Source organism: Micropterus salmoides, unplaced genomic scaffold, assembly GCF_014851395.1.
Source record: "Micropterus salmoides isolate LMB-PRFRI ecotype aquatic unplaced genomic scaffold, ASM1485139v1 Ms_hic_scaffold_3, whole genome shotgun sequence".
In the NCBI taxonomy this organism is placed as follows: Eukaryota; Metazoa; Chordata; class Actinopteri; order Centrarchiformes; family Centrarchidae; genus Micropterus; species Micropterus salmoides.
Window position 1 is genome coordinate 35027626 of NW_024042261.1, and position 26662 is coordinate 35054287.

The 26662-nt window shown below is 39.1% G+C and overlaps 1 protein-coding gene across 1 annotated transcript; it reads right to left on the reverse strand.

Annotated features, from left to right (window-relative positions):
* Window positions 1-67: 67 nt before the first annotated feature.
* Window positions 68-25236, reverse strand: LOC119882842 (cullin-5-like). Its single transcript, XM_038693128.1, has 19 exons — window positions 25213-25236; window positions 20328-20437; window positions 18886-18985; window positions 17759-17935; window positions 16885-17026; window positions 15914-16059; window positions 15553-15633; window positions 14431-14524; window positions 13743-13873; window positions 11748-11855; window positions 11235-11299; window positions 10961-11093; window positions 10672-10803; window positions 10041-10164; window positions 9358-9533; window positions 8686-8847; window positions 8241-8359; window positions 7762-7885; window positions 68-6213 (listed from the first exon to the last, which is right to left on the reverse strand). The coding sequence occupies exons 1-19, from the start codon at window positions 25234-25236 to the stop codon at window positions 6019-6021; spliced, it is 2343 nt and encodes a 780-aa protein (XP_038549056.1). The 3' UTR covers window positions 68-6018.
* Between the last annotated feature and the right edge of the window lie 1426 nt (window positions 25237-26662).

Below are 26662 nucleotides of genomic sequence, written 5' to 3' on the forward strand. Positions count from 1 at the left end.
GAAACAAAATCCTTGTCCACCCACCACTTAGGTTGTTTGGAAGTGAATGAAACAAAGAAAACCGAAATCTCTGTCTTTACAGCAGTCTTTATTTTGCCAGGAAATAAATTATTCAATTTAAAAAAATATTTGAAACAAGCAAAACAACACAGCACATGAAAATAGTTGAACCTCTCCTCTCACTCCAGCATCACAAAGTTTAATGTCTCTTTATTTGATGTAGTGGCAAACATTCAGCTGGTTGAGGCTGCGACTGATTGTGTTTAGTTCAAGTTTTGTCATTATGCAAGGCTACAGGTAAGTCTGCCCCTGCTGTGCAGACGGGGCTGATGGGCGGGTACACGGTTTCAAATTAGAAAAACACAGCAACCACAGCCCGCCCCACAGCCTAAAAAACATTTTCATCTCCTTTAACTTCAACTAAAGTTAGCCCAGATGTTTCTGAAACAGGATAAAATGACAGTTTCACCAGCTAATACTGATTATTGATTGGACAGAACAGATTCGACTATTGTTTAACATGGTTTTAAATACAGAATGTCTAATAAAAAGGGCAGTAAAATACATGTATTTAAAAAAGAAAAAATTAAATTTAAATACATTTTCTGTTTAGATTGTTTAAAGCTCTCTGGTCTGAGAGCCGTACAGTCGGCTCAGACTTACACATACTGTATTTCTTACTTTTTGAATATACTTGAAGACCCCACTGAAGCTTGTTGCACAAAACTCTAGGAAGCTGTGGATTAGGGCAGCATTCAATATGATCACCAAACCATATAAAAAAGAAAAATAGTGACAAATTAGATCAGTTAATACCTGAAAAAAGTAAAATCATAACTCAGTCACATACAAACGTCTCTGTATATATTGTCGCATACACAGATTCCCAGATTTGTTGAAGTTGTTGAATGCAGAAGTTAAATGTACTCGGGTCAAATTACATTTTAAACCAGATTTTCACTGTAGCTCTGGAAGCTTGACAATTTTGGGCAAATGGTTAAATAAGATTCAGAACTTGTGAGATGATGTTTAGAAATAACTTCACCCTGAACCTGTGAAAGACTTCTGCAACAGAAATTAATGTTTGTCAATCAAGTCTATAGCCATGCTAATAGCTCAGTGAGGCGGCGCTTTGAGTTACATGTTATCAACCTGCTAGCATGATCGCAATGTCAACACTAGTATCCCGATGTTTAGCACGTATAATGTTTACTATGTTCAGCATCATTGTTTAGTGTGTTAACATGCTAATTAGCAATAAACACAAAGTACAAGAGGCTGACGGGCATTAGTTTACAAGGTTTTTAGTCATAAACTGAAGTATTTGTCAAATTCAAACTTAGTCCTGGTCAGATTGAGAGCTCAGGGTACATCCTCCGGGAGCCATGAATGTCTGACACACAATAGTAGTCGAGATTTTTCAGTCTAATGGTGCACTAACAGAAAACTGTGTGAAAACACTGACATTTTTCATGCAGTGGTTTTTCAAATTTTTCATATTTCTGAATAACATTTCACACAATCACACCACTAAAACTGTCTCTCAAACCAAGTTTCTGCAATTGTTAAAGCTCCAGAAACTGCTGAACCCATCTGGTTTCAAAGCAGACAAAATAAACCTCAAAGGGTCTGGAAATGTCCAATGCCAGGTGTTCACACTAAATCTCAAGCAGTAGGGAAAAATCTAATTATTATAGGAAAAATCCACCCAAAAATATTTTTTTGTGTCAGTACGTAGGGATATTATTGTTAGCTCTTGTTTAAATTTGCTGGGGAAAACCAAATGAGTGGAAGCTGTTGAATAAGTCAAATGAAAGAAAGAAGTAGTGACATTCATCATTTCACTGTACTCCATGTACTCAAGGATGTTTAAAAGTTTAGAAACAGGAGATCAATACTAACTGAGCCAGGTCTGTGCATAGAGAATAAAACTGCATAATTTGATTGACATGAGTTTGTTTCATTTCAACCAGGCAGACTTCACCACAGTCAGAAAAGTGTGTTAGCATTTTGACAAACTGCAAGAATGAATTGACTTATTAAAGTGGAAAGTGAATTAATGTAGACTAAAAGTTGTTTTCTTATCTTAAAAGTGGAGTTGAAACAAAGGAGAGAGTTGCAGTGAATGCATACTGTGTCAGCTCTATGGATGTGCACTAAGAAAACATGTGTCCAAAAACAAAACATTCTTCATAAATATAGAGTAAATACAAAAAGTTCAATCCCAAACATTCACCGTTGTCTTTCATCTTCTTTACGGCTCTAATAATAATGTGACCGAGTTAAATCATAGCTATACTTTTAGGACTGAGGGGTACAAATTATTTTAAACGGAGGCACCTTATTTTTTAAAGCAGTGTCTTTGACAATTTTTTGGGGGATTAGAAGCTTTATTTTTCTCTGTCTAATTCATTGAGTTTCTGCAGCAGAACTTGTTTTCACTGACAGTGCTGAACATGTGGAGGAGCTGCTGTAGGAATTATTTAAAACAAAAATTATTTTAAATGTCTAAGCAGCAGTCACATAACCCTGCAAATGCGAGAATCAACAGTATGTAAATGTTGATGTGACAGTATTTGAGTTGCTTTAGCACTTTCAAATATGTTTTTAATAGCAATTCAGCCCTCGGAGGACACACAGAAACACCACTTGTCAACTCCCTATATATGCTTCAGAAGAAAACGCTGGAGAATTGCAGCAAATAAAAATGTGCGAGGCTTTGAAGAATAAAAGCTGTGAGAAACACAATAAGTAAAAGAAAGCAGCATCTTCATTTCTAATGACCAATTTCACTTTTATCTTTTTGTCTGATGTCTCTCGCCTGAACTACCCAACTGTAAATGAATAGATTGTATGATTTTGTGCATCGGGAAGGTGATCTGTCACAACTTTGTCCCAAGTGTTCCAAGAATTCTAAACTTTTTAGACCTGTAAAGGGTTTGTACATAAAACTGAACATTAAGAGTTTCATTCCAAATTGATATTTATATACATTGTAAACTGTAATGCACAGGGGGAAATAAGTAACAAGATTCTCCCTGGAACAAATAAGCAGCAAGGTCTAAGGGTAAGTCATGACTTAAATATCATCACACAGTATGATTCAACTTTTTATATATATTGACATTAAAAATCTCATTTTGGAATAAAACTCTTGAATGATAGGTTCAGATTGATTGATTGATTGTAAACTCTCAGTTTCAGAGTCCCAGTAAGCCGTCCCCCTCTCAAAAAAAGGACGAAAAAAATCCACAGTTCTCGCAAAGACACCATCCCGCCTTGAAGCTTCAGCTGTCTGACCAAGCCAATTCACAAAATTATTTGTGTTGCTGTTTTTGTTTTGAATTTAAAAAGATACTGTATGTACTGAACAGGACATTTTGCAGTTCTCTGGTGACAAACTGCTTAAGTGGAGGGATGTGTTTCTAAATTGCTTCCAAAAATACCTTTTGTATTTCTGTGCAGCAATTTTTTGTTACGTCTTGGGCTTGGCCAACAAACACACTGATAAATCTGTGATAAGACTGGCTCTACTGCCTGCTCTGATCAACCTACGTAAATACAATGAGGTCACTGTTTTAGGTTACAGCTAACAAAACATGTGACCCTGAGCAGCTGTGGCTCAGGAGGTACAGCAGGTTGTCCGTTATCTGCAGGTTAATCCTCCTGTCCACATGGCTTTGAACAAGACACACAACCCCAGTTTGCTGGCCAGTCAGTGGCTTGCAAACCCGCCCCACCGCCATCAGTGTGTGTGTGTGTGTGTGTGTGTGTGTGTGTGTGTACAACTGAGATGCAAACTGCAAAGCACTTTGTCTGCTGAGGTATAAAAGCGCTGTTACAGTAGCTAATATCTGATCCCAGTCCCATAGAGGAAGGAGTAATACACTGCAAAACAACTTTGAACTTTGCGTTTAAGTAAAAAACAAGAAGTTAATGTCAGTTGGTTCAGTAAATTTTTACCTATTCAAAAGGTGACACTATCTTAAAAAAACATTAAATTAATGATGTCATTATGTTGCAGAATTTTTCATACTTCAATCATGCACATCTTATGGATGAAAGTGAGTATTAGAAGTGGTATTTGATGCAATTATTTAATTTATTTTTTGTTTTATATTCTTGGATTTTGTTTACTTTAATTCTATGTAAAGCACTTTGTAACTCTGTTTTGAAAGGTGCTCTATATCAGGGGTTTTCAAAGTGTGAGGCGGGGCTCCAAACAGTTTCAGGGGAGGCTCAGTGAATGGAAGTGAAACAATATTACATTACTTTTTACATTAGTTATCCAAAGGAGATCACATAAAATAGCCTACATGTGTGAGAGTTCAGAGTAGTTGTCAGAGTCAGAAACTAATAAATGCCTTAGGACAGACCTTTTTAAAACTATTAGGTGTAGACAGAAGTTATGTCAAACAGCAGTATTAGGCTATTTTGGCTCAAATGTTGAGTGTCTATGGGATCAAATAATATAATCATGATCCCACGGGCATCCAGGAATTGAGCGAAACTTACCAAGTAAACTAAAGATGTGGTGGGGGGGGCGCCGATTCCCAATGCAATGTCTGAGGGGAGGGCCGCAGTCTCAGAGTTTGAAAACCCTGCTCTATATTATTATGATCATCATTATAGAATCTGACTATTCAGAAAATATAGTTTGACACCTGTTAACACCTGTCAGACTTCTGAAGCTTCACACCAGCTTCAGGCGAATGTTGGAACAAGTTCTTGGAATTAAAAAAAAAACATTGTAGTGATTGTTATGTATAGCTACTCTATTGAGACTGAGAATAAAAACCGAATGGGCCAAATGGCTGCTTTGTTTCAACAAATTCACTTTGATAATGAGTGACATTTCCGTCCATGCATGTGGTGTCTGTTGGATCTGTTACTTTGGGCAGAAAGGGAGAAGACATTGTGTAAAGAATGACACCACGAGGATGAATGAGGTGATAATTCAGTAATGGAGCTTCTAGTCTATTTAAGTGTGTTGTGTTTCTAGTTTTCTGCAGCCCATTTAAATACCTGGTCACAGTTTTAGACATTTCCGTCTTTGATGCATTCAGCTGGTATTTAATCTCACAATGTCCAGATCACGGGTCTTTACACGCCAAATAAATAGTTTGCAGAATGATTATTTTGTAACACAGACAATACTTGTTCACCTGTTGACAAGCTTTACCTGCTGCCACAGGGGTTAAAAAGAATAACTAAATATCAGCATTTAAAGAATGACTGGTTTTGATTTCCCAACCTCAAACACAACCAGAAAGTGTGACAGATCCTCCACTGAACAAAAACAAAAATCATAAAGCAGCATGCTGTTGAAAGTGCACATACACACATCTAAAAGACCAGATACACACCATGCATCCAAACACACACACACACACAATTTGGCAAAATACTCCTTGGTAGTTTCAACCAATCTCCCTTCCGTGTCCGCTCCTCCTCAGTGGCAGCTTTCACTCGCTGCTTTTTGCATTCCCAGTTCAAAAATAAGACAAATGTAGAATAGGAGGGATGCAAAATGGCTGCCGCTAAGATGGCAGCTGTGGCATTAAGTGAAAGCAAAGGATTGATATCATTTGTCCTCCCTTCACTCCTCACTTCTCCTCCTCCTCTTTTGCAGTCCCTTGCTGATGAAAGTAAGGCAGGAAGTATTTAATTTAATAATGTCACTATTTTTTTTTTCCTCACTGGAGCTGCTGGCAGACGGCACACGCTGCCATACTTCTCCTCTGATCGACACTAGAGGGCAGCAGAGACACACAAACAGTCCGACTTCGCCACTCTACGCCTCGAAAAGACACACTGGTGTCTCACAAACACATAAAATATCCAGAATTTTGTTGAAAAGGCTCCTTTTCGTCCATCAACACACACTACTACTCATCATCACCACTCTCCTTTTCTTCACATCCTTTTGTTCCTCGTCCCTCTCTTCTTGCAGGTCAAGCGCCGGTCGCAGGCTAGGAGTAAAAAACAGAGCAATAAAAGTGCTCCCTTCCTCGCTGCCTAGGCCATGTAGATAAAGGTGTTGATGTCTGTCTCGTCCCTCTTTATGTACTTTTGTTCGATGAGCCACTCGATCTGCTCCTTGATCATCTTCTTCTGAGGCAGGAACATGTTCTTCAGGATCTCCACAAGCTCCGTCTGCAGCTGAGCGTTGCTGATCCTCTTCCTCATCTTCATGATTTGGATGATGGCCTCCTTGTTGAGAAAAAAATAAAATGTTAGCACCTTTAGAAGCTCTACAAACTGTTTAGTAGACCATATGCACAAGCTCACCCGTCCTGTCCTGGCTTCATTATACTGGCTGTCATTAAATCAGACATGCCGGGAACACAAGACAGATTTGTTAAAGTCTTAAGAGTCTAAAAGCAGTCAAAAGTCTAATTTAGCTGCTTCTACGTCCAAGTCTATGATAAGATGGATTTAAAGAACAGACTCACAATTTTTCAAGTATCCAAATACAATTCTGACATGCCCATAAGTACACTGAAAAAGGTTTTGGGTCGGTGTCGTTGTTCCTTCTAACATGCATTCAACGAGAGGACGACATAATCTACTACTTGCTGAACCATGTTGGAGGGACCGTACTAAAGATTCCCACTTGATTTGTCGAACTTAGACTGCTGATGCCTCATTTAAGCTTCAGCTGATCTTCAGAACGATTTGCCAAAAAAAAAAAAAGGCTGTGGATTTTGTCTCTCATCTATTACATTACAATTGTGTTGGGAAGTGATTTCTTCCAAGCGTTGTTTCAAAGTTGTTTTAAGACAAAATGTCCCCCCTGAAAGCTTTAGCCGTCATGATTCCTTTTCTGAATTTCACATTTTTTACAATGATGATCCTCCTGCCACCAGAGCTGAGACTGACTTTGGTACATTGACACACTGTTATGTAAGGTTAACATTTAGGGTTTGGGCCTATTTTAATTGCACAAGCACAACAACAGGCACAGAGGAGTTAATCGTGGGTATCTTCAAGCACACTTACTACTTAGGTTCATGTATGTGCAGCAGCACAAAGTGCAAAAGGGCTATGTGATGTGTAATATAGATCACTACAATTCCCTCCCTGTGGTTTTATGCTTTCTCGACTCTCTCCTCTCTCCTTCTGTCGCTTTCTGCATGTGTTTCTGCCTCCGGAGCTGCAAACAACCTACTGCTTCCCACTCGACACCCGCTGCTATAATAATAATTATTATTATACATCTCAAACTGCACAACAACTTAAATGATGCACTAATTAAAGGTTCATTTGTCTCTGCAATTAATAGGGTCAGCTGCAAGAGTAATGTTTTAGATGCCACAGCACGTCAGGCCCTTGAAAGGGAGTGTGCGGATATATTGGCAAAAACGATTCGTGGTTATTGTGGCGCTTTGGATCATCACGGAATGTGCTTCTACAAATGTGAATCTTGTTAGAGCCAAAACTTGGCAGAAAGACACTCCGATCCAACTCTATTCCCTTCATTCCACCGCTGACGCCGTTAAAAATGATAGACATTTCAATCAATTCAATCTCCAAACTCGTAAGTTCTTCTTTTTACTCTTCAATGTCATTTTCACGAACGGACACATTCCTGACAAATGGGACGGGATGCGTAGCCTTTTATGGTATTATTGTGGCGTTAAGTTTGCTGATATACAACTCTCATGAACTCAGTTACACACCGTGCAGAAAAAAGGAAGAAAAAGTTGAAATGAAAATGTTCTTGCATTAGGGCCTATTGTGAGTGTTATATTTTCGTACCTGAGTTCTGAGTATTCTGAGCTGAACAATTCCTTCATTCTCCTCTTCTCTCATTCGCTCTGTGGTCAGCTGCAGCCGACCAATCAGATTGATCTTTCCCCGCTTCTGGACTTTGGAGTTTTTTCTGAGAAACAAACAGCCACAAAGACACAGACAATCAATATCCTAAATACTTAAAAGTTTAACAGTCATTTATGGTTAGGTGATATCTGTTAACAATTAATATATTTGGAGATAAGAATATCATCTATATGTAGTACATAATTATAATTTTATATTTAATCATGGTACTTCGTATATAATTGACACCTTTTGCACACACACTTGTTTATATTTTAGCTGAATGAAACCATGGACCAATAAGGACAAAACTTCTACTTTCATCGGTATCACACGTTTTTAGTGAAGAAAAAGTACTTTGCTTTGAGATAGTAAGTATATAAAATATTTTTCTAATTTCTAAAAGCACCATAACATACATGAGTGAGAACTCCTGGTTGACGTAGAAGAGTGTGCTGTCTGTGAAGTCTTTGGGCGAGCTAACTGAAGGGTCATAAGACAACACTTGTCTCTTCAGCTTGGGGAAGGCCACCAGAGACTGCACATAGAGGAGAGAGCAGAAGAAGTAAAGTTTAATATATGATAATACTTCCAACGTGTGCGTTTTCCTCCCTACACATGCTGCCAACCATCCATACAGTCCCTTTTCATTATGGTACCACCATCCACACTGTCTGATGCACTCTGACTCCGATCAACTCTCCTACTCAATTAAACATTCTCTGATTATCTGTAACACCTATAGAGGACTGCAAAACATGACTGCGTCGCTCCTGCATGATTTAATATCTATCATTATGTGCTCTTTAACTTAACTAGTACATAATGTAATTGGTGGATTGAAATAAAACATTTATATCTGACCCAGAGTGTACGACGTAGCTCTGCGTCAGGCAGCTCTGTGGCCAGTTTGAGGTTCTCAAAGCTGATTCTCTCTCTGGGTCTTTGGTTCCAGGCGAATAACACCGCCAGCTGGAACGTCGTCACCTCCAGGTCGTACTGACCCACCGCGTTTTTAAAGGTGATCTGAGCAAGAGGAGAAACAAAGGAGAAGGTGAGAGGAGCAGAGTGTCCTCTCACTGGCAAGACGGCAACCATTTGGTTTGGTAGCCAGCTGGAAAGAATACATTAGAGAAAATACTCAGGACTGCAGCTACTGCCCGCTCTCTCCCATCTCTTTCTTCAATTCATTAAATTCAGCTTCACTGTAATGCTGCCAGTGTAGACCATCAGAACTGCTTGTTGGATGGTCAAACAGCTTTGGAAAACCAAAGAGACGGTGAGAAGACAGAAAAGAAACAATAAGGAGGACAGAATAATAGTAGAGAAGTGAAGATGAATATGGGGAAGATAAGGTTGAGGGAGATGAGAAGGAGAGATTGGATGAACAAAAGAAACATTTGTCCCTATAATTTCTAAAACCAATTTCCATATTTCGGGAGCGAAGAAAACTGTATTTTAACTCCCTGAGATTCTGATTGCTGGTTCTTTATGACAGCAGGAACCCTGCATTATCTACTTTAATAGTTCACTCACAATGCCGTTGGACATGAGGTGATGCCAGTGGAGTTTGCGACCGCTGTGATTCCTCTTGTAGAACTCTTCCACCTCAGGGATCAGGTCCTCCAGCTCCGTGGGTAGCGAGACAAAAACTTTCTCACTGCTTCGTGACCAAGCTCCGGCGTTCAAGATTTTAATGTTTACACTGTCCGCTGCAGGCGAAAAGGGGAGAAATGCAGCTTTAAGATATATTCTTTTGTGAAAAGAAACATTTATGTTTGGGTTGCAAAATGAGCCACACATTGTAGTTAATATTTACCATAAATTTAGTAGCGTCAAATTAATTTTTATTCAGCCAAACTTGCCTTGCTGACTTTATTAGTTTCACACACACATAAAAATTAAACTGTGAATAATTTTCACTTTGATAGTCCTCAAAACTGCTTTAAGCAAGACAACAAATCCCTTCGGTTCACTCAAACCAAGTTAGTAAGTTGTCACTGGTGTCTCAAGAAGTCCATAATGCATCCAAATCCTGATAAACAGTATCATTGCTCACAGATTATGTTAAAAGTAGTGATAGAAAGACAACCTGATGAAATACTACAATGTGGTAATGTTATACTGATTTTGTGTCAAGTTGGTTTACCTTTCTATTTTATGTAAAGTGATTCTGTGTGTGTGTATGTTTGTGTGTTTGGGGAAGGAGGGGGTGGTACCTGGCAGTGCCAGCTTGTTGTGTTTGTGCATCTCTTTGAAGACCTGATTGAGGTCCTCTGAGACCTTGATGTCCTGAAACATCCTGGCCAGCTTGTTCACATAATCGGCAGGCATTCCTACTTCCTACAACACAAAGGACGAGAAAAGAGAACAACGTAGCAAAGGAGAAATTAATTCTAATCTATATCTTATATTATTTATCTTTTTTTTTTACCAAAAAAATGTTTCTGTAGCACAGAGTATCAAAAATTGTCAAGTACAGAAGGCACTAGATTCTTGGAAAGATTTTTGGTCTACTTATTTTTTGTTCTTCTTTTACCTTTCCTCCCTGTAATATTTACTGTCCATATTTTGTTGCGGAGACATTTTTGTTAAAGAACAGTACTGCTAAAACAGTTCTGCGAAACCAGAGCAGTGCTAAAACAGCATTAGACAATATTAGATTTAGGTTCTTGCACAATTGCTTTTGTTAAGACAAAATTAAACACTGATGCATCTGAAGGGTTTAGTTTGTTGTTATATTGAAAAAAAAGGTTTTGTAGAAGATGTGTTTATATTTCTGAAAGTGATTTTGGTCTTTATTGAAATATTGGTATCATTGATCGCCAGCACAGTTCTGGTGAAACTCACTCTCAGCCACTCCACCATGTTTTCTTCAGTCTCGCTGTCTGCTGAAATGTCTAGAATCAGGCGCCTGGTCAGGTGAGCTTTGTGGTAACGCATGAACACGTCTTTATTCTGCACGTATTTCAACACCAAGAGCTGCAAGAAGAGAAGAGAAAATAACACATTTGTCTGAGAATAGAGGAAAGAGAGAAGGCAAAAAGGACTGAAGTGGTCTGAAAATGGATCACCTAAAACCGAGCAAGCTAACTGAGCCCAGTTTAGTAAAAGCAAGGCCGACAGGACAGAGACTCACCACTTCTTTGAGTTTGAACTCGATTTCCTCTGAGGTGAGTTTCTTGCTGAGTGGAGTTTTCCTCAACAACATGTCACAGTAGTTTGCCAGCAGCTCAGGACACTTTGACTCCGGCTGAGTCTTCATACCCACACTGGTTTGATGGGGATGTACACATTAACACACACACATACATACCACAACTTTGTGACAAGGTTTAATCATTGTGCATTACTACATTCACAGTTAACACGGGGTCATTCTACATCTACAAAGGCAAAACAGTTCCACTCACCCTTTCTGTTTCAGAGGCAGCTCTAGTTTGAAGATTGTGGCATCATTGACAACAGCCTTGTAAGCCTGCAGGGGAACAGAAGACATGTACAAGTGATTACCACCACTGTCATAACAGAGCACAGCAGAGGGCCAAACAAGCAGGGCTGCAGCTAACGGTTGGTCAACAATTATTGACTTATATATTTCTATAAAAGGTCAAAATACACTGAAATTGATTTCCCAGAGCCTAAAGGTGGCATCCTTAAATCACCTGTTTTGTCTGAGCAACAGTTGAAAACCACTAACAGTATTCAATTTACAAAACTGAGAAAAGAAGCAAATCATTACATTTGGGGGTGAATTCAATTTCTGTCAGTCAACTAATCAATTCGTTGATTGAAAGTTCGGGGAGTGAGGGGTAAGTTAGTGTGCTAAGTTTAAAAGAAGCTGTTTATTTCAAGAGGAATTCCCTTGAAATATTTTGCTGCAGAGTGTTAGTTGTGTGGCGCTTTGGAAGAAGGATAAAACAGACCTTATCTCTTGCTGTGAGGAAGCGAGGGTCGTCATGGAAGGCCTCCTTCACCAGCTTACTGAAGCGGTTAAACAAAGTCAACAACTGCTCCACATACTTCTCAGAGTCCTGGATAAACATACACATACACACACACACATTTAAAACAATTTCACATGTGAAAGGTTCCCTCCAATATTAACTTTGGTCTGTTAAGGAAATTCTAACAACTGCATCGAATCTATCTGTACCCTAACCTAACACATCGCAGACTGCAGGGACTTTGATTGATCGGCTTGATAGCATCACATTTCCTCCTATGTATTTCCAGCTTGTCCTCCTTCTGCCTCAACCAGTTCAAGGCTCATGCATACTATCTCACCCAAAGCTCTTGTTTCTGCATTTTAGTAATTTCACTAAACGTAACTGCTGTTCAACAACAATCATCCCCAACTCCAACATGATCCGCTCAGTTTCAGTCGCCATTGTTTGTAGTGGTCTACAGCAAGGGCGAGTTCAATCTCAAAACGTTTTGCAACATTTTCTGATTGAACAACTTGTTTCCTTGCAACGTTGTGCAATGTTCCACAACGGGTATTTTTTCTCCCGTTTGGTGGGTGTGTCACAGGTGTTACCCAATCAGCTGCGACAAGTTTGTAAACTCAGCCCTTTCAGCACTGAACTCGCCCCAACAGTGACAAAGAAACTCAACACGGTGGAACAAAGAAACCCCACCGGCAACAAGTGCTTTGGCGGTGTATTCACAGAGTTTAAATTCTCACGAAGGTATGGCTACGTCTGTAGACTCGACGGAGAAGTATAAATTGGCCTTTAGTCATCTTTTTCACTACATATTTTATTTATTTATATATAGTATATATAGTATGTCCTCACTCTAAGAGTTCTGAAGTTGTCAACCAAAATGTTGCTGCCCTAGAACTCACATAACTCACAATAAATTTCAGTTTCCTGCTCTAAATATATCTACTATACGACATGCTCACGACTCAAATAAAGGAGTTGCGGGATTACTTTTCCTTCTTCCTTCTGATGCTCACCGTAGGGGTCACCAAAGTGGATCATCTGTTTAAATCTGGCTGGCAAACCTGACAACACCGTACCCAGTCCTACCCAGCCCGGCACTGAGATCTGATGAGCCACATATTTGATTTGGCATGTGCTTTTTACGATTGCCCCTCCTGGCGCAAACCTCTGCCTCTGTGCTGGTCACTGTGTTGAATCCTGTGTGTCTTTTGTTGCCTATTAGTAGCGATCACGTTAATGAATAGTTTTGTGTTGTGGGGCTGGCCACAAGCACCTCCTCGTTAGCTGTGAGCTAAATTCTTGTGTGTTGCCAGTTAGTGTTTACAGAGTGTCGGTAACACTTCCTGTTTTGAAACCAAGTGATTTGTTTTATGTTTAGTCTGCAGAATTGGGCTAGGTTTAGGGGTGCTGCACTCCCTGTGTTTTTTTTTAAACGATGACTTAGAGAGATTTTTGGTTCTCCTTTTATTTGTAATTATTAATCCCTTGTTTAGAAGGGATCTCTTTTGGTTATATTTCATTCTTTGGTTTACGCAGCACCCATTTGCCCAATTTCTGTTCTGACTTCTGTTTGTTTACCTCTGTTTAATAAATAACATTTCCACTTTACCAAGTTCATCTGGTTTATGTTTATGTCTCCCCTTCCCCTAGCGAGCGGGGACGTAACAAATGGACTGGCTTGGCCATCCAGAGTGGCTGTAGAGCAACCCAGTGTTCAGTGTCTTGCCCATGGACACTTCAACATGTGAACAGGAGGAGGTAGGGATCGAACTGAAATTTCTCTATTGTACAATTCTGACTATAAATAACTATTATATTACTATTATATATAGACATAAGTTGATGAAGTAACATAGTGTACATACATAGTGTAATAAATATACTGTTAACACAATGTACTGTAAGAAGTGGACATGAGATTGAGGAGATGTGCTGACTAATTGTTGAAGTGTGTTGTGTTTGTGCACGTACAGTAGTGATAGTCTCGGCAGCAGCCACCATGTCTGCCAGTCCAGCATTGATAATATGTTCTTCCAGGTCTTTCAGCATGGGATCGATCCCGCTGGGAACCTTGTCCATCAGCGAAAACATGAGGTGCAGCTCTGCTCATGGAGAAGAAAAAGCAGTGTTACACCCCGCACAAAAAGCATGCCAAAACTTCCTGCACTTGCGAATTCGAGGACTCATGGACAGATATTACTAACAATACCAACAACAATAAAATATATATATATATATATATATATATATATATATATAAAACAGTAGTATATACAATTATTATATAGCATTAATAACAACAATTGGTGGAAGGCATGATAAGACGCTGTGAGTGATCCGCATTGCAAAGACCAACAATACATAGCAAATCAAAAACAGGAAAAGTGTCATGGGAAAAAAGACAAAAGCTCATAAACTATAACTGTTTTTGGCAGGTTGTACAGCTGTACTGACCCCCTTGGAAGGAAACCAGCCAACATTGGCCAAAGCTATTTCTATTTTTAAGGTTTACCTGGCTGATACAATAGTGAATGTTGATGCCACTATGTCTAGCAGACATTAGAGTCTGTGTCTTGCAAAACACACAAGTCGAACTTTATCATGCTACATTTAGAAAGAACACATGCCATTAATGTGACAACAGTGCTGCAGTACTCACTGTCTGTCTCGTTGCGTTTGATCATCCCCGGACATTCAGCTAGGATTGTCTCTTTGAACGAGGTCACCAGAGCATTCACACAACACTCCATAAGCTGTGAGGATACATGGAAAACAAATACAGACTCACTTTAAGGGCAACTTTGAAATAACTAAATAGGCAAATACATTTAAAGTAGAGGTAGGCAACGTTAGAGAACTAGCAAGAGACAGCTAGATTTTGAAACAATCTAAATAAAAAAAATTACCACCTCCTCCCTTTAGGTCTCCCTCCAAAGCCATATAGTTTATTTCGGTTTACCATTTTTAGAATTTTCTTTATATTAATGTACATTGTCTGCTATGTAGCAGAAGGGAAATATAAACTCAGTTTCACTTTACAAGCTATCGTATTGTGATTGATAAATTAATTAATTATTTGACCACTACACTGACATATTATCACCTCATACATTTGGCAAACATGTTACTAAACACGGCCCTATTTATGCACGCGGGCGACACAGGGCAACATTATCATTCATTTGAAGTCATGTTTGCATCCACCCCAACAAATTCAAGACCAACATTCATCCTTATTTGAACTGTGTTTTGGTTTCGAACAACTCTTGAGAAAAACATCTGTCTCTTTGGCAGCTAAGTGTTCCACTTTCTTCATCAACTACTCTTTAACCTTGTCGGTTTTCTGTTTAGTGCTGTGTCAGAGCTTATAGCTGAAAAGTACTGCCTATTGCATCTAGAAACAATCAGCAGTGAGACCAAAACAATAGCTGAGAGATGCTAAAAGACTCTAAAAGCTAAAGGTGATGGGAATTGTAAAGCCGATTGATAATTCTTCATTAGATCTACAAGCTCTCACATTACAGTCATTTAATCCACTGTTAATATAAAAATAGTGATTATCGCAGCTTTAAGAGATCCTCATTAAAAACATTGTTACAAAAAAAGCAAATATATAATTATTAGACTTTCATATATCAGAATCGTCTCAACCATACAGTCTGGGTCCGGCTCTACTATGCTGCTCTACAATCTGATGACCTGATAATACAGAAAAGCATATTAAGGACGTCATGAGGTAAGAAAAAGAAAATAAACATCAGATCCTGTCAATGACACTTACTGCTTGAACAGAGTTACATTCACGACGTGTCTCTAAATATCTAAGTGCTCTCTTCTCCTCTTCTCTCAGCTTCATGTCTGCCTGCAGGGAAACACATATTAACACAAGGTTACACAAACACTGAATAAACTAACCCTTAAAACTCTCTTATACAATTACACAAAGTGTTCTCTTTGCACTTTTCCACAATTTTTAGCTTAATGCTATATTAAGGTGAAATTCTCATTTTCACATTTGCAATTTGTAATGTTTTAACCCATACAGGAAAAATTAAAATAGACAAACATTTGGATGATGTTCTGCACTATGAAAACACAAGATGTGCTAATTTGCACTTATACTTGTAATAATCAAAGCGTACATATTTCATGTAGTTCTGGACGCCGTTCTGTTGCAGGTAGGACGGTGCCTGTGTTCTGTAAAACCTCTCTGTGGAGTCCAGGTAGGCTTTCTCAAAGTTATCCCTGTAGATCTGCAGCTTGTCTTCTGGGTTCGAACACAGGTTCACTGGTGGGAGAAAAGGACAGAACGGGACAGAAAAGGACTGTAGTGTTTCGTTCTTAGTGTTCATGCAGTATTCAGTTTTTGTTCTAACATTTTTACAGGAGAACTGCAGAAGTAAGCATTTATTTAAATGGGGAGAATTGAAATCACTACTGTGTCTCTATTTCTGCAGGTACAAATTTGTATTTCTACACATATTAGCAATAATGTGTTCATCTCAGATTTTCTGTGCCCTCCTATTTGTTTATTTCGATCTGTCTTTTTTTTTGGGGGGGGGGGGTTATTTTGCTTGGTTGTTTTATTGATCTAATGTGATTCTATTTCTCAGAGACAGTTTATGGCAAAAGTCAGACAAGATCCGTATACTATTTTCATAGCTCCCATCAAATTTAACAGAGCAATTGTTCGATCTAACAGAGATCTCCATCTGCCTCTGTCAACCAAGTCCAGTTGCCCTTGATTTTAACCTTCGTTGGATAACTATGACCTGGATGACTGAGAATCTTCATAGACATCTGCCACGCATTGTCAATTAAATCATCACAAAGCAGAACAAGCTATATAGAGACACAAACACATTTGACAGAGAGATTTGACCAGACAGAGCAGAGCTGGATAACGCTGCAGATATTCCTCTATCAGGGGCAAAGCATGCCTCTATGGAAATGAGCAAAACTAGAAACAAATATTATATAAGAAAATGTTAAATCTATTACATCAAAATTTTGTCAAAAGTAAAGCATGAATCACATAAATGTTTCAGAGGAAAAAATTATAATAGAAACTATTGCTCTATATAGACATTTTATTTATTTATTTCTGTCTTACCGTATGACTCTCGTACTCCTATAACCAGCTGGGAGTCGAAGGCCTCCCCCTGCCTCTCAGCGTGCACCAGCTTCATGGCGCTGTCCTGCAGGCGACTCTTAATGTTGCAAAAGATCGACTCGTTCCACGTGTCCAGCATCAGCTGGACAAAATAGAGTAAGGGCAGCAATGAATAGTGCATCAAAACTGTGAATAAACAATAAGTTACCCTCCGTGTCCTGCAATCCAAGAATAGTAAAGCTCAGTCTATTTATGAAGTGCTTTTAACGAAACCTTTTCCATCTGCCGTCTGAATCATATTTCCTCACCCACAGCTTCCTCCGTTATCTCAAAATTATTATTTTTTTCACAGGGATCAAACAAATATCACACGATTCATACTTTGCCTGTTCTCTCATAGGAGGATTTTTAGGCCAACTGACCCTTAGCTACTCACTACAGCCTACTTGAACAATGATTTACAGATATGTATGTATGTAAGATGCAGAGGATGTTCCTCCATGTGAGAAGTAGCTCACATGGAGGAACATCCTCTGCATCTTTCTGCCTTCTACACCTCCTCTCCTTTGCTTTTTTCTCTTGTCTTAACTTTCTTTAGTTGCTTTTAATTTAAGGTGATTCTTTCTTGTTGCATCTCGCCTCGTCTTACGTTTCTATTCCCCTCCTGCTCGACCGCACTGGGTTCAACCTGCCCCTGGATGTTTTCCTAATCTAGTTCACCTCCTCCTCCTTGCTGCTTCCTCTTATGTTATAAGTAATCTCATCACCTCTCCTCATTCCTCACCCTTTTCTTCTTTGTGCTTGCTGCTGCTCAGATTTTCAACTCAGATCTTCACCTCTCAACTTGTGGGGTTTTGCCACCTCCTCCTCTCACCTTGCGTACGATGCTGTCCTCCATATTTGTCTTCTTGTTGCTGCCCTGTTTGCCCATCAGTGTAATCTCCAACTGACAGAAGGGTTTGGGCAGGATGTCGCACTGTGTGAAGAACTTCCTCCACTCTACAATGTAGGCCTTTAGCAGCGCTGTGTCATCCTGGTGGCTCAGCACCCGCTGCCATGAAAACAGAGTCAAGCTAAAGGTAGAGGTAGTAATGATCAACCCAGCTTTGTTCACTGCAACAATTGCTCTACGTGGCTTTCACTTTCACCAGTTCTGAAGTTTGTAGTTTCACAGCGTCTGCCTTAACATCTCTATTTGTTACTCATACACACAGGCATATCAAAGCATAAAAACAGAAATGTTCGAGTCTGGCTGGGGACCTTTGCTGCATCTCTTGCTCCCTCATTTCCTGTCATCTCTATAATGATACTATCTAAAGCGTTAATAGAGAGAAAATTCTGATGCCTGTGTTATGATATCTGACAGAGCACAAGCACTGTATGACGGGACGTTAAGTTGGAACTGTTTATTTCCCATTTACGACCATTTGCTCCCATGTAAAGCGTTTTGCTGGATATCGATTTATTCAACAGTTCGCAAACATGAACACTGAAAAGATTGAAAGGGAGTGGTGGTCAGATTATTACGGCGGTTTTATGAGGATTTTTTTTCCCCCTCTTCTGCCCTGGTCACACTGCGAGGGGAAACATTATTTTTAAAGACTGATCTGATCTGAGAAGAATTAGATTAGAGTAACAAGTAAGATTGAAATGTATTACAGTGATCCTAGAAAGAAGAACACAACGCACATTTCTCCCTTTCTCTCTGCATGTCTGACCTTGTGCTGTTGCAGCCTTCATGTTAATCTGGCTGCATTCAATTCAGTATTACAGATGTTACACATGTTACTATGTCTGACCTGGTAAGATAGTAGTTATGACTTTTAAGTAAAAGTGACCAGGGTGCTTAATCAGACATGAGACCAACATGTTAAAGTGTCATCAGATTAACATAAAGGGGTGTAACTTATGTCTGAAAGAAGCTTACTAAATGCCCAAAACAAAAAACCCCATAAATCAAACTAGCCCAAACACGCTTATTTATACACACACGCTACTTACAGCCTGTGCTTGTTTGATGAAGTCTAGGATATCCTCTTTCAGGGCTTGGTGGATTTTGGCTGGTCCTTTATCATCCCACAGACACACGGCATGGACATCTCTGGAGGACAGACAAAAAGGAAATGGGATATCACCAAAGTTCATTCCAGCTCATTATTAAATGTGAATGAGAGCACGTTTACATGTTTAAGGTGATGGTGACACTGCATGCTGCCACTGAAAACAGCAATGCTCAGGGAAGTCCACGTAATGGCCATTTTCGAAAAGCCTATGTTGCCAGGCATATATAATATATAAGGTTTTCTTAGCAACAAAGCTTAATTAAAATACTTTCAAAACCTCAAAGTCACATTTTTGGAGAATCAAGGCCCCAAGTAGCACAGCATGCTGGAAGAAGTGGAGTGTCCATCTCAGAACAAGGTTTTAATTTTAACCCAACATCATGGTCACTGAGGCTACATTGACACTACGTTTTTGTTTTAAAACGCAGACCGTTTCTACGTTTGCACCTCCCTTACAGACTAAAACAGCGAATCTGAAGGCCTTAAACGGAGAAGTCTGAAAACGCTTCTGACCCCATTTTCGTTTTAGTGCGTACAGGCAAAAACGGAGGACTTTGAAAATGATGACGCAGACACTCACGTTTGGCTTCCTCTCATCAGTCATGCACAAAGCTACTGACAGTGTCTTAGTTTTGGTATTTTTATTAAAACTTTTTGTGCTGTGTAAATAACACACACGTGTGCATGTCGCCGTATTTACAACAAGTCCCAGTATCTTTTTCGCCGCCACAGTAGCTTTAGACTCCCATGTTACTATCAGAAATCCGGTTCCACCTCATTGTCTTCCCATGCGAAAAAATCTCTGGTGTAGTTCTTCGTCTGTAGTAGTACTTTCTTCTTCAGCTAAATCAGACTATGAGCTTCATGTTTAAACAAAAACTTAGTAGGGTAGAAGTAGCCTGACAGAGTACTGCGAACACAGACAGGATGAGCTCTTCCCTCGTGTAACTTAGTTTGTAGAGCAACATACCAACTCTGCCAAGTGCTGCCTGGTAGTGACTGCTACTGATTGGTTTTGTCCCAGCATGTGTGTGGCTCCTCCAAACTATGCACCAACAAAATGACCACCCTTAATGACACCCTATAAATGACACTTTAAAAACTGGCTGCTGAAGTAGGTTTCTATTATAAGAGGCAGTGTTAAATCAAGTTGTGGCAGTTAAGCCATGGAAACAAGACACTTTTCAATCCCAGTTTATGAGTGGGAGAAACAGGCTTACCTACAAATTTTTACCAACACACCTTTTGGTAAAAACTAAGCTTGTCTATTGCATGTGTGTGCTGCTGAAATAAACCAAAATAGTATGCCATGATTTGTGGGCAGGCTTGTGTGCTATTCGTAGATAAGACGTAAGGGACAGAACAGAGAGCATCTCTTACGAGAACAAGTCGAACCACTGTTGCTTGGTGACGGCCTCCTGTCTGAGCAGCTTGAGAACGATGGGCCGCATCAGATCCCACTTGTCCTCAAACTGCAAGGACCCCTTGTTCTGGAGGAGAGAAATGGGATGGGAGGAGTGGGAGGAAGAAGAGGAAGGATGAAAATCAACAAAGAGAAGGGAGGTTTTGGGGGAGAGAAAGCAAGAGAAGACAGAGACTTGCAGAGATACACAAAGATAAAGAAAGACTAAGGGCTGGGATCAAGTAGGTTAATCAGATTTTCAGATATTACTGCAATAGAATAGCTTTTGGTGATTTACATTCACATTTTTAATTAGGAAGTGATTTTCATATCACACTCATTATCACTTCTGTTATTAAGCTGTTCAGGTCTTTATACGTTTAGGTAACTGACCACCGCGTAAACTGGCTAAAGTGGGAGTCTTGCATGGAACGACTGGTTGGGTTTCACAAGGAAAAGGAGAAAAGTTATTATTTCAACATAGTATATCTGTAAAATTTTAAATGTTTTTTGATTGGCTTACATATACTCAACCTGTACCATTTAAGCCTTTTCATACAAACTTTCACTGACATACTCATTGATTCCAGAGGCCACATTTTTATGTTTGCTCTATTACACTAAATAATTGTGATGCATTACGGTATACATATTTCATTGCAGGGCTGCAACTAACAATAATTCTTCTTACTGACTAATATGTCTAAGTAAGCAGCTAATCGTTTAGTCTATTAAATGTCAGAAAATAATTCTTCTTGGAGATCAAATGACTTGTCCAACCAACAGTCCAGAACCCAGGAGATTTTCAACTTGTAATTATACCACAGAAATGCAGCAAATCCTCACACAAAAGAAGTTGGAACCAGACAATGTTTGGCATTAAGAAACCGCTTAATTGATTAACAGTTGGCAATTCAGTTTTAGCACTACTACTTCCTTTCAATTTTCTGTTATCTTTGGAAATAGTTGCTCCAACACACACAACATTCACATCTAACTAAAGCTAACCTTTTGATTGATTTATGATTATAACATGAATACTTTGGGGATATTTAGGGGGTTGATAAGACTTGTCAGATGTCAGAACTGATCAGAAATGCCAGAACTTAATGCGTGAGGGGCCCAGCCAATCAAATTAAATGATTGATACCTTCATACCTGCTTTTTTGGGTTGGATACTGTTAAAATGTAGCTGTCTCTTGCTAGTTTCTCTGAAGGTACCCCAGCTTTAAAGAGCAACAGATTCATAACAAATAAGGGAATATACATGAATAGTTAAAAATAACCTTAACCCCAGTTTAAAACAATATCAAAACATTGGTTTGTTGTGTAGATTTAGAGAATTATGGTCCACATAACACAGATTTGTAATTATAGAAGTGATGTGTCCACTAATGCTTTCAGCATCTGTTTCAACAAAATCTCTGTAAAATAACACGCCTGTTACTTTAGCAGGACCCTGTGGCTCTCTGTCCACCTGGGTTTCTTGATACAGTTTGACATTAATCAGCCGGTGCCAAGCTAAGTGCCAAAGTGTCAGAAGAGAAGCTACTTCTATAGATAGTTTTAAGAAGCAGCTCAAGACCTACTTTTATGCTTTTGCATTTAACTGATTAAACACAGTTTTATTTATGTATTTATTTGATTTTATGGCCCTGTTTGCTACCGTTTTTCCAGTTTTAATACCTGTGTTTTGTGCTTGTGGTGTAATTCAACATACATGTAGAAAAGCATACAGCATGTATTTTATGTATGAATGGTGCAGCATACAGCATGTATTTTATGTATGAATGGTGCTATACAAATAAAGACTATTATTATTATATAGTGTCAGAGGAGGGTCCGCCTGTCAAAGCATGCCTACCTTTCTTGCTAGCCTTTTAGCTACCTGGTCAGTGACTACTGTTAGCCGTTAATTAAATTCAAATTAAATATGCTTTATTGGCCTGAGTGTTTAAATTAAACAATGTTTCCAAAGCAGTTTACAACAAAATCAAAAAGTTTACATTTGAATATTACATAACAAGAATAAATGCAATGAAGACCATTGAATTTAGCAATTAAGAGTTACAAAAATAACAAGTACAGATAGAACGGAAACTACAAACAGGATTTAACAAGATTTAAAATGGCATGCAGGGAAGTTAAGTGCAACAGTTCGCTGAGTCACTCGCTGTCCTTCAGGTTGTAATACAGCGACACATACTTGGCGGCAAGGTTTGCAGTATGTCCTTCTCCTAGGATTATTATTACTTGTTATCTTGAAGTTCTTTAAAATCCTGTATTAATAGATGGGATTTCTAAAAATATTGCGCTCTTATGCTTCTACATTTATCACATTTCAGCATGTACAGTTCTCACGTACATTTGGTAACTAGGAATTTTATGTCTCCCTTTTTCAATTGTAAGGGTCACTGGTGCAAGTACTTGATGTAAGAAGCTGCCTCTGCTTGATATATCTGACATTAGATAGATATTCAGCCACTTCATAATCGCTGTTTAGGGCCAGACAAAAATCTAGTTTGTTTAGTTTTCCAAATAAGCATTTTTGCTTTGAGTGATCATTTGGTCTCACTGGTTTTTGTAAGGTAGTTCTGGCTTGAGAAAGGTGTCAGGTGTGTATGACATGTTGCAGGATTTGTTAGTCTCGGGACTATTTATCAAGTTCCTCAGAATTACTCATAAGTACATCGCAAAGAACTGACTTAAGAGTAAAAAAATTCTTGGCTCAAAGTTGCGCTTAAAAGTTAGTCATCAAGCCTGATAGACCTAATTTGAGTGAAGTGTAGGACTAAATCTTAAGTGTCAGTCTTAGATCGGCATTTTGCTGTGCCGCAAACATAATTTTGGTTGACAATGTAGGCAAGGACCAATCACTGAACAGATTCCCTTATTTAAAATTATTCTCAGATAAATTCACATTGAATAGTTAAATACCTAAGAGGAGTTACGTTCTACAGACATTTGACAATTAAGAATTTTTAAGAGAATACATTTTGTACATAGGCTACGTACACATTGGAAATGAAAGATAAAAAAGTTGATCTTTATGTAAGCGGCATCAATTGCATCTACTACTCCTGGAAAGCCGGCTTTTTGCATGAATTGTCTTTGCGTCTGTTGGATTACGATGGGTGCTGTTGGGAAGTCAATCATACCCGTGACAGTGTGTGGCGCTGTAAGTGCCATAATTGTTTCCTTGACAATTCGGCTTATTGATGGTTGTGATGGGGCAAAATCATCAGCACTGCTGCCTTTTTCTGTGGCAAATGAAAACAGCGTCATGACAACCTTCAATTTAGCTGTAAACGTATTGCTGCGTAAAGTCAGTGGTGAAATGACGTCCCTCACCAAGACCCTGTCTAATTTATTGTGCATCGTCAAATAACTCTCCCTCTCCTGAAAGATTCATGTCTCTGTCTCTACAGTGCCATCACAAGCCCCTACTAGCAACTCCTAACCACTTGAGAGACCTCTGGAGCTGTCTTAAATAACTGGGAGAGTAAGAGTGATTCTTAGCTTTAAGTAATTTGGTAACTTGCTTTTATTCTTAAGTTTGAAAGTAGGAGTAAATTTCATGAATTCTCAGCACTTAAGACTGAAATGGCATTTTGAGAAGCTTGATAAATACCGGCCTAGCACTAAGAGCCTTGAATTGGAGGGAGTCTAAGGGCATCAGGAAGTTTAGTGCTCTTTTTTGGGTATCTATTATCAGTGGAAACCACCCTAATTCTGCCCTACACGCATTTGTAGGACTCTTTATTTGAATTTTAGGATGTTTCTGCAGAATTCTGCATGTAGGGTCTCAATGGGATGCTCCTGGTGTTTGTAAAGCAGCGTTGGCTTGAGAAAGATGTGTGTGACATGTTGCAGGATTTGTTAGTCTCTGGATTAGCTGGCATGAGTGACTTTATTTAATTGTTTTACTGGCTAATAATGTTGGGACCAAAACAGTCTATACCTCACGGACAGCACATTCATTACCTGTTCAGCTACTTTGATAGATGATGCTTAAATTAAAGGGTCTTGTGGACACAGACCGAGTGAAGTTATTATACTGTAGATCCATCCTGAGAGGAGATTGGGTTTAATGGTGTAACGCCGAAATCTGTGACCCATCAGATTCTGTGACCCAAAACACCGGTGTGGAACCAAATTAAGTGAGCCATCAGATTCGGTGTCGAAACCCAAACCACAATATTTCCCCAAACCTAACAAAATAGTTTTGATGTCTGAAAAACCATGTTCTTTCCCATTAAGGTCACAGAATTTGATGGGTCACAGATTTTGGTGTCACACCTGTGCCGTCAGCTAACAGTTAGCCCAAATAATGGCGCTAGCACGTTAGCTAAACAATTAGCCCAAAAGGAAGAGCTTTACGGTCGTGCTGCGGACGAGAAGGTTCGTCTAGGTCTAGCGTCTAAGTTTATTTCCCCTTGAACCCGTGTTCTCAAAGCTCTCCAGGGTTGGGTTTAGGGTAAGTTGCGGGTCTTAAGGCGACGCTTCGTCGTCCCCGAGGTGTCTTGACTGGGGTAACGGCTAATGTTTGGCTCAGAATCACAGAAGAAGACAGGTAGCGGTTCGGTTCGAGGATGGGTTCTGTTCAAAGCGGGGGGACCACATCGATGGGGAAACAGACACCGACACAACACTGGACTTTAACAACGACAGCGGTGGCAACTGTGACTTCAGGCGCACCGATTTGTGTATTTATTTCATATATTTACACTATTAGCGCAGATATGTATATACACGAGCATAGTGCAAATAAATATCTACATTAATAGTGAAAAATATATGAAAACGTAGAGTTTAAACCTGCACACAAATATAAGAAATATGATATATTCAAGTGCTGCTTACCTTTAACAAATTAGACGTCGCCATGTTTCTTCAACTTATCACCTCGCAGACTCTCGCGAGAAGATACTACAGCTGGCTCAGGATTATGTCATGGTAACTGCACATTGAAATTAACTTTCTTCCTGCTAAAAACCCAACAAATGAAGACTCTTGAAATTGATGATAATTTTCCAAAGACGTCATTTTATATATCATCTTTTATGTATTATTTTAACAATGCAATTCGTCTAAGGCAGTGTTTCTCAAATTTGGCTCCAGGGACTCCCTGAAGGTATGCACATGAAGAGACCTTCAAAGGGGCCCCAGCAAAAAGGGGAATAATTTATTTTGATTATAATTCCACCCATAAGTAACACAATGACAGAATGGATGATTACTTGGGTTAGGGGTTTCATACACTTTGCTTGAGAACCACTGGTCTAAGATAGTGTAATGTAGGTCTATGTGAGGTGCAAAGCATTTGAACACCATTGATTTACCTTTGTATTTTTATTATACTACAACAGCTCTCCATCTGTTTCCTTACTTCTTAGCCTTTCTCTTCTGTTTTTGCCCCAATATATGTAGTTGCAGTGATGTTTTTGTATTATTAATCTGAATCAGAAAAGTAGAGTAAAAAGTACAATATTTGCCTTTGAATTGCAGTGGTGTAGAAGTAAAGTACCATAAAATGGCAACACCACTACCTCACAATTGTACTTAAGTAAACAGTGCTTGAGTTAATCCAATCCAGTCCACTTTATTTATATAGGACAATTTAAAAAACAACAACAATAAAGTTACCAAAGTGCTGCACAAAGACTAAATAAAAAAGGTAATAGCACATAAAACACATAAAACATAGACAACACACAATCTATAATAAAAAATTATAGATTATAGAATCTATAATAAAAAATAAAGACCACACAGCGCTCATGCTGGATTAAAAGCCAAGGAATAAAAGTAGGTTTTAGATGAGGTATTACAGTTTCGAAGGTCTGGGCCATTTTGACATGGGGGGGGGGGGGGGGGGGGGGATCTCATTCCATAGTTTAGGGGCGACTGCTGAAAAGGCATGGTGACCTCTGGTTGTTAGCGGGATTTTAGGGACGACAAGACGCCGCTGATAATTGGACCTCAGCGACCTCGAGGGGGAGTAATTGGTCTGAGATATGCTGAGGTTGGTGCCTTAGCATATCTCAACATCTTTAAATCTTAAAATGGGTTCTATAATGGACAGGGAGCCAGTGGAGTGAGGCCAGAACAGATCTAATAATAGATAAAAGCCTAAAATAATAAAAACTGGATTGAACCACAGACTTAATCTGCTTGTCAAATTTAAAATCATTGTCCATTTTGACGGAGAGATTGGTGACTCTGTGTTTTATATATGGTTGCAGGGAACCTAGGTCCATAGGAGCGACATCACAGACCTAAACTTAAGTGACAAACTATGACTTTAGTTTTT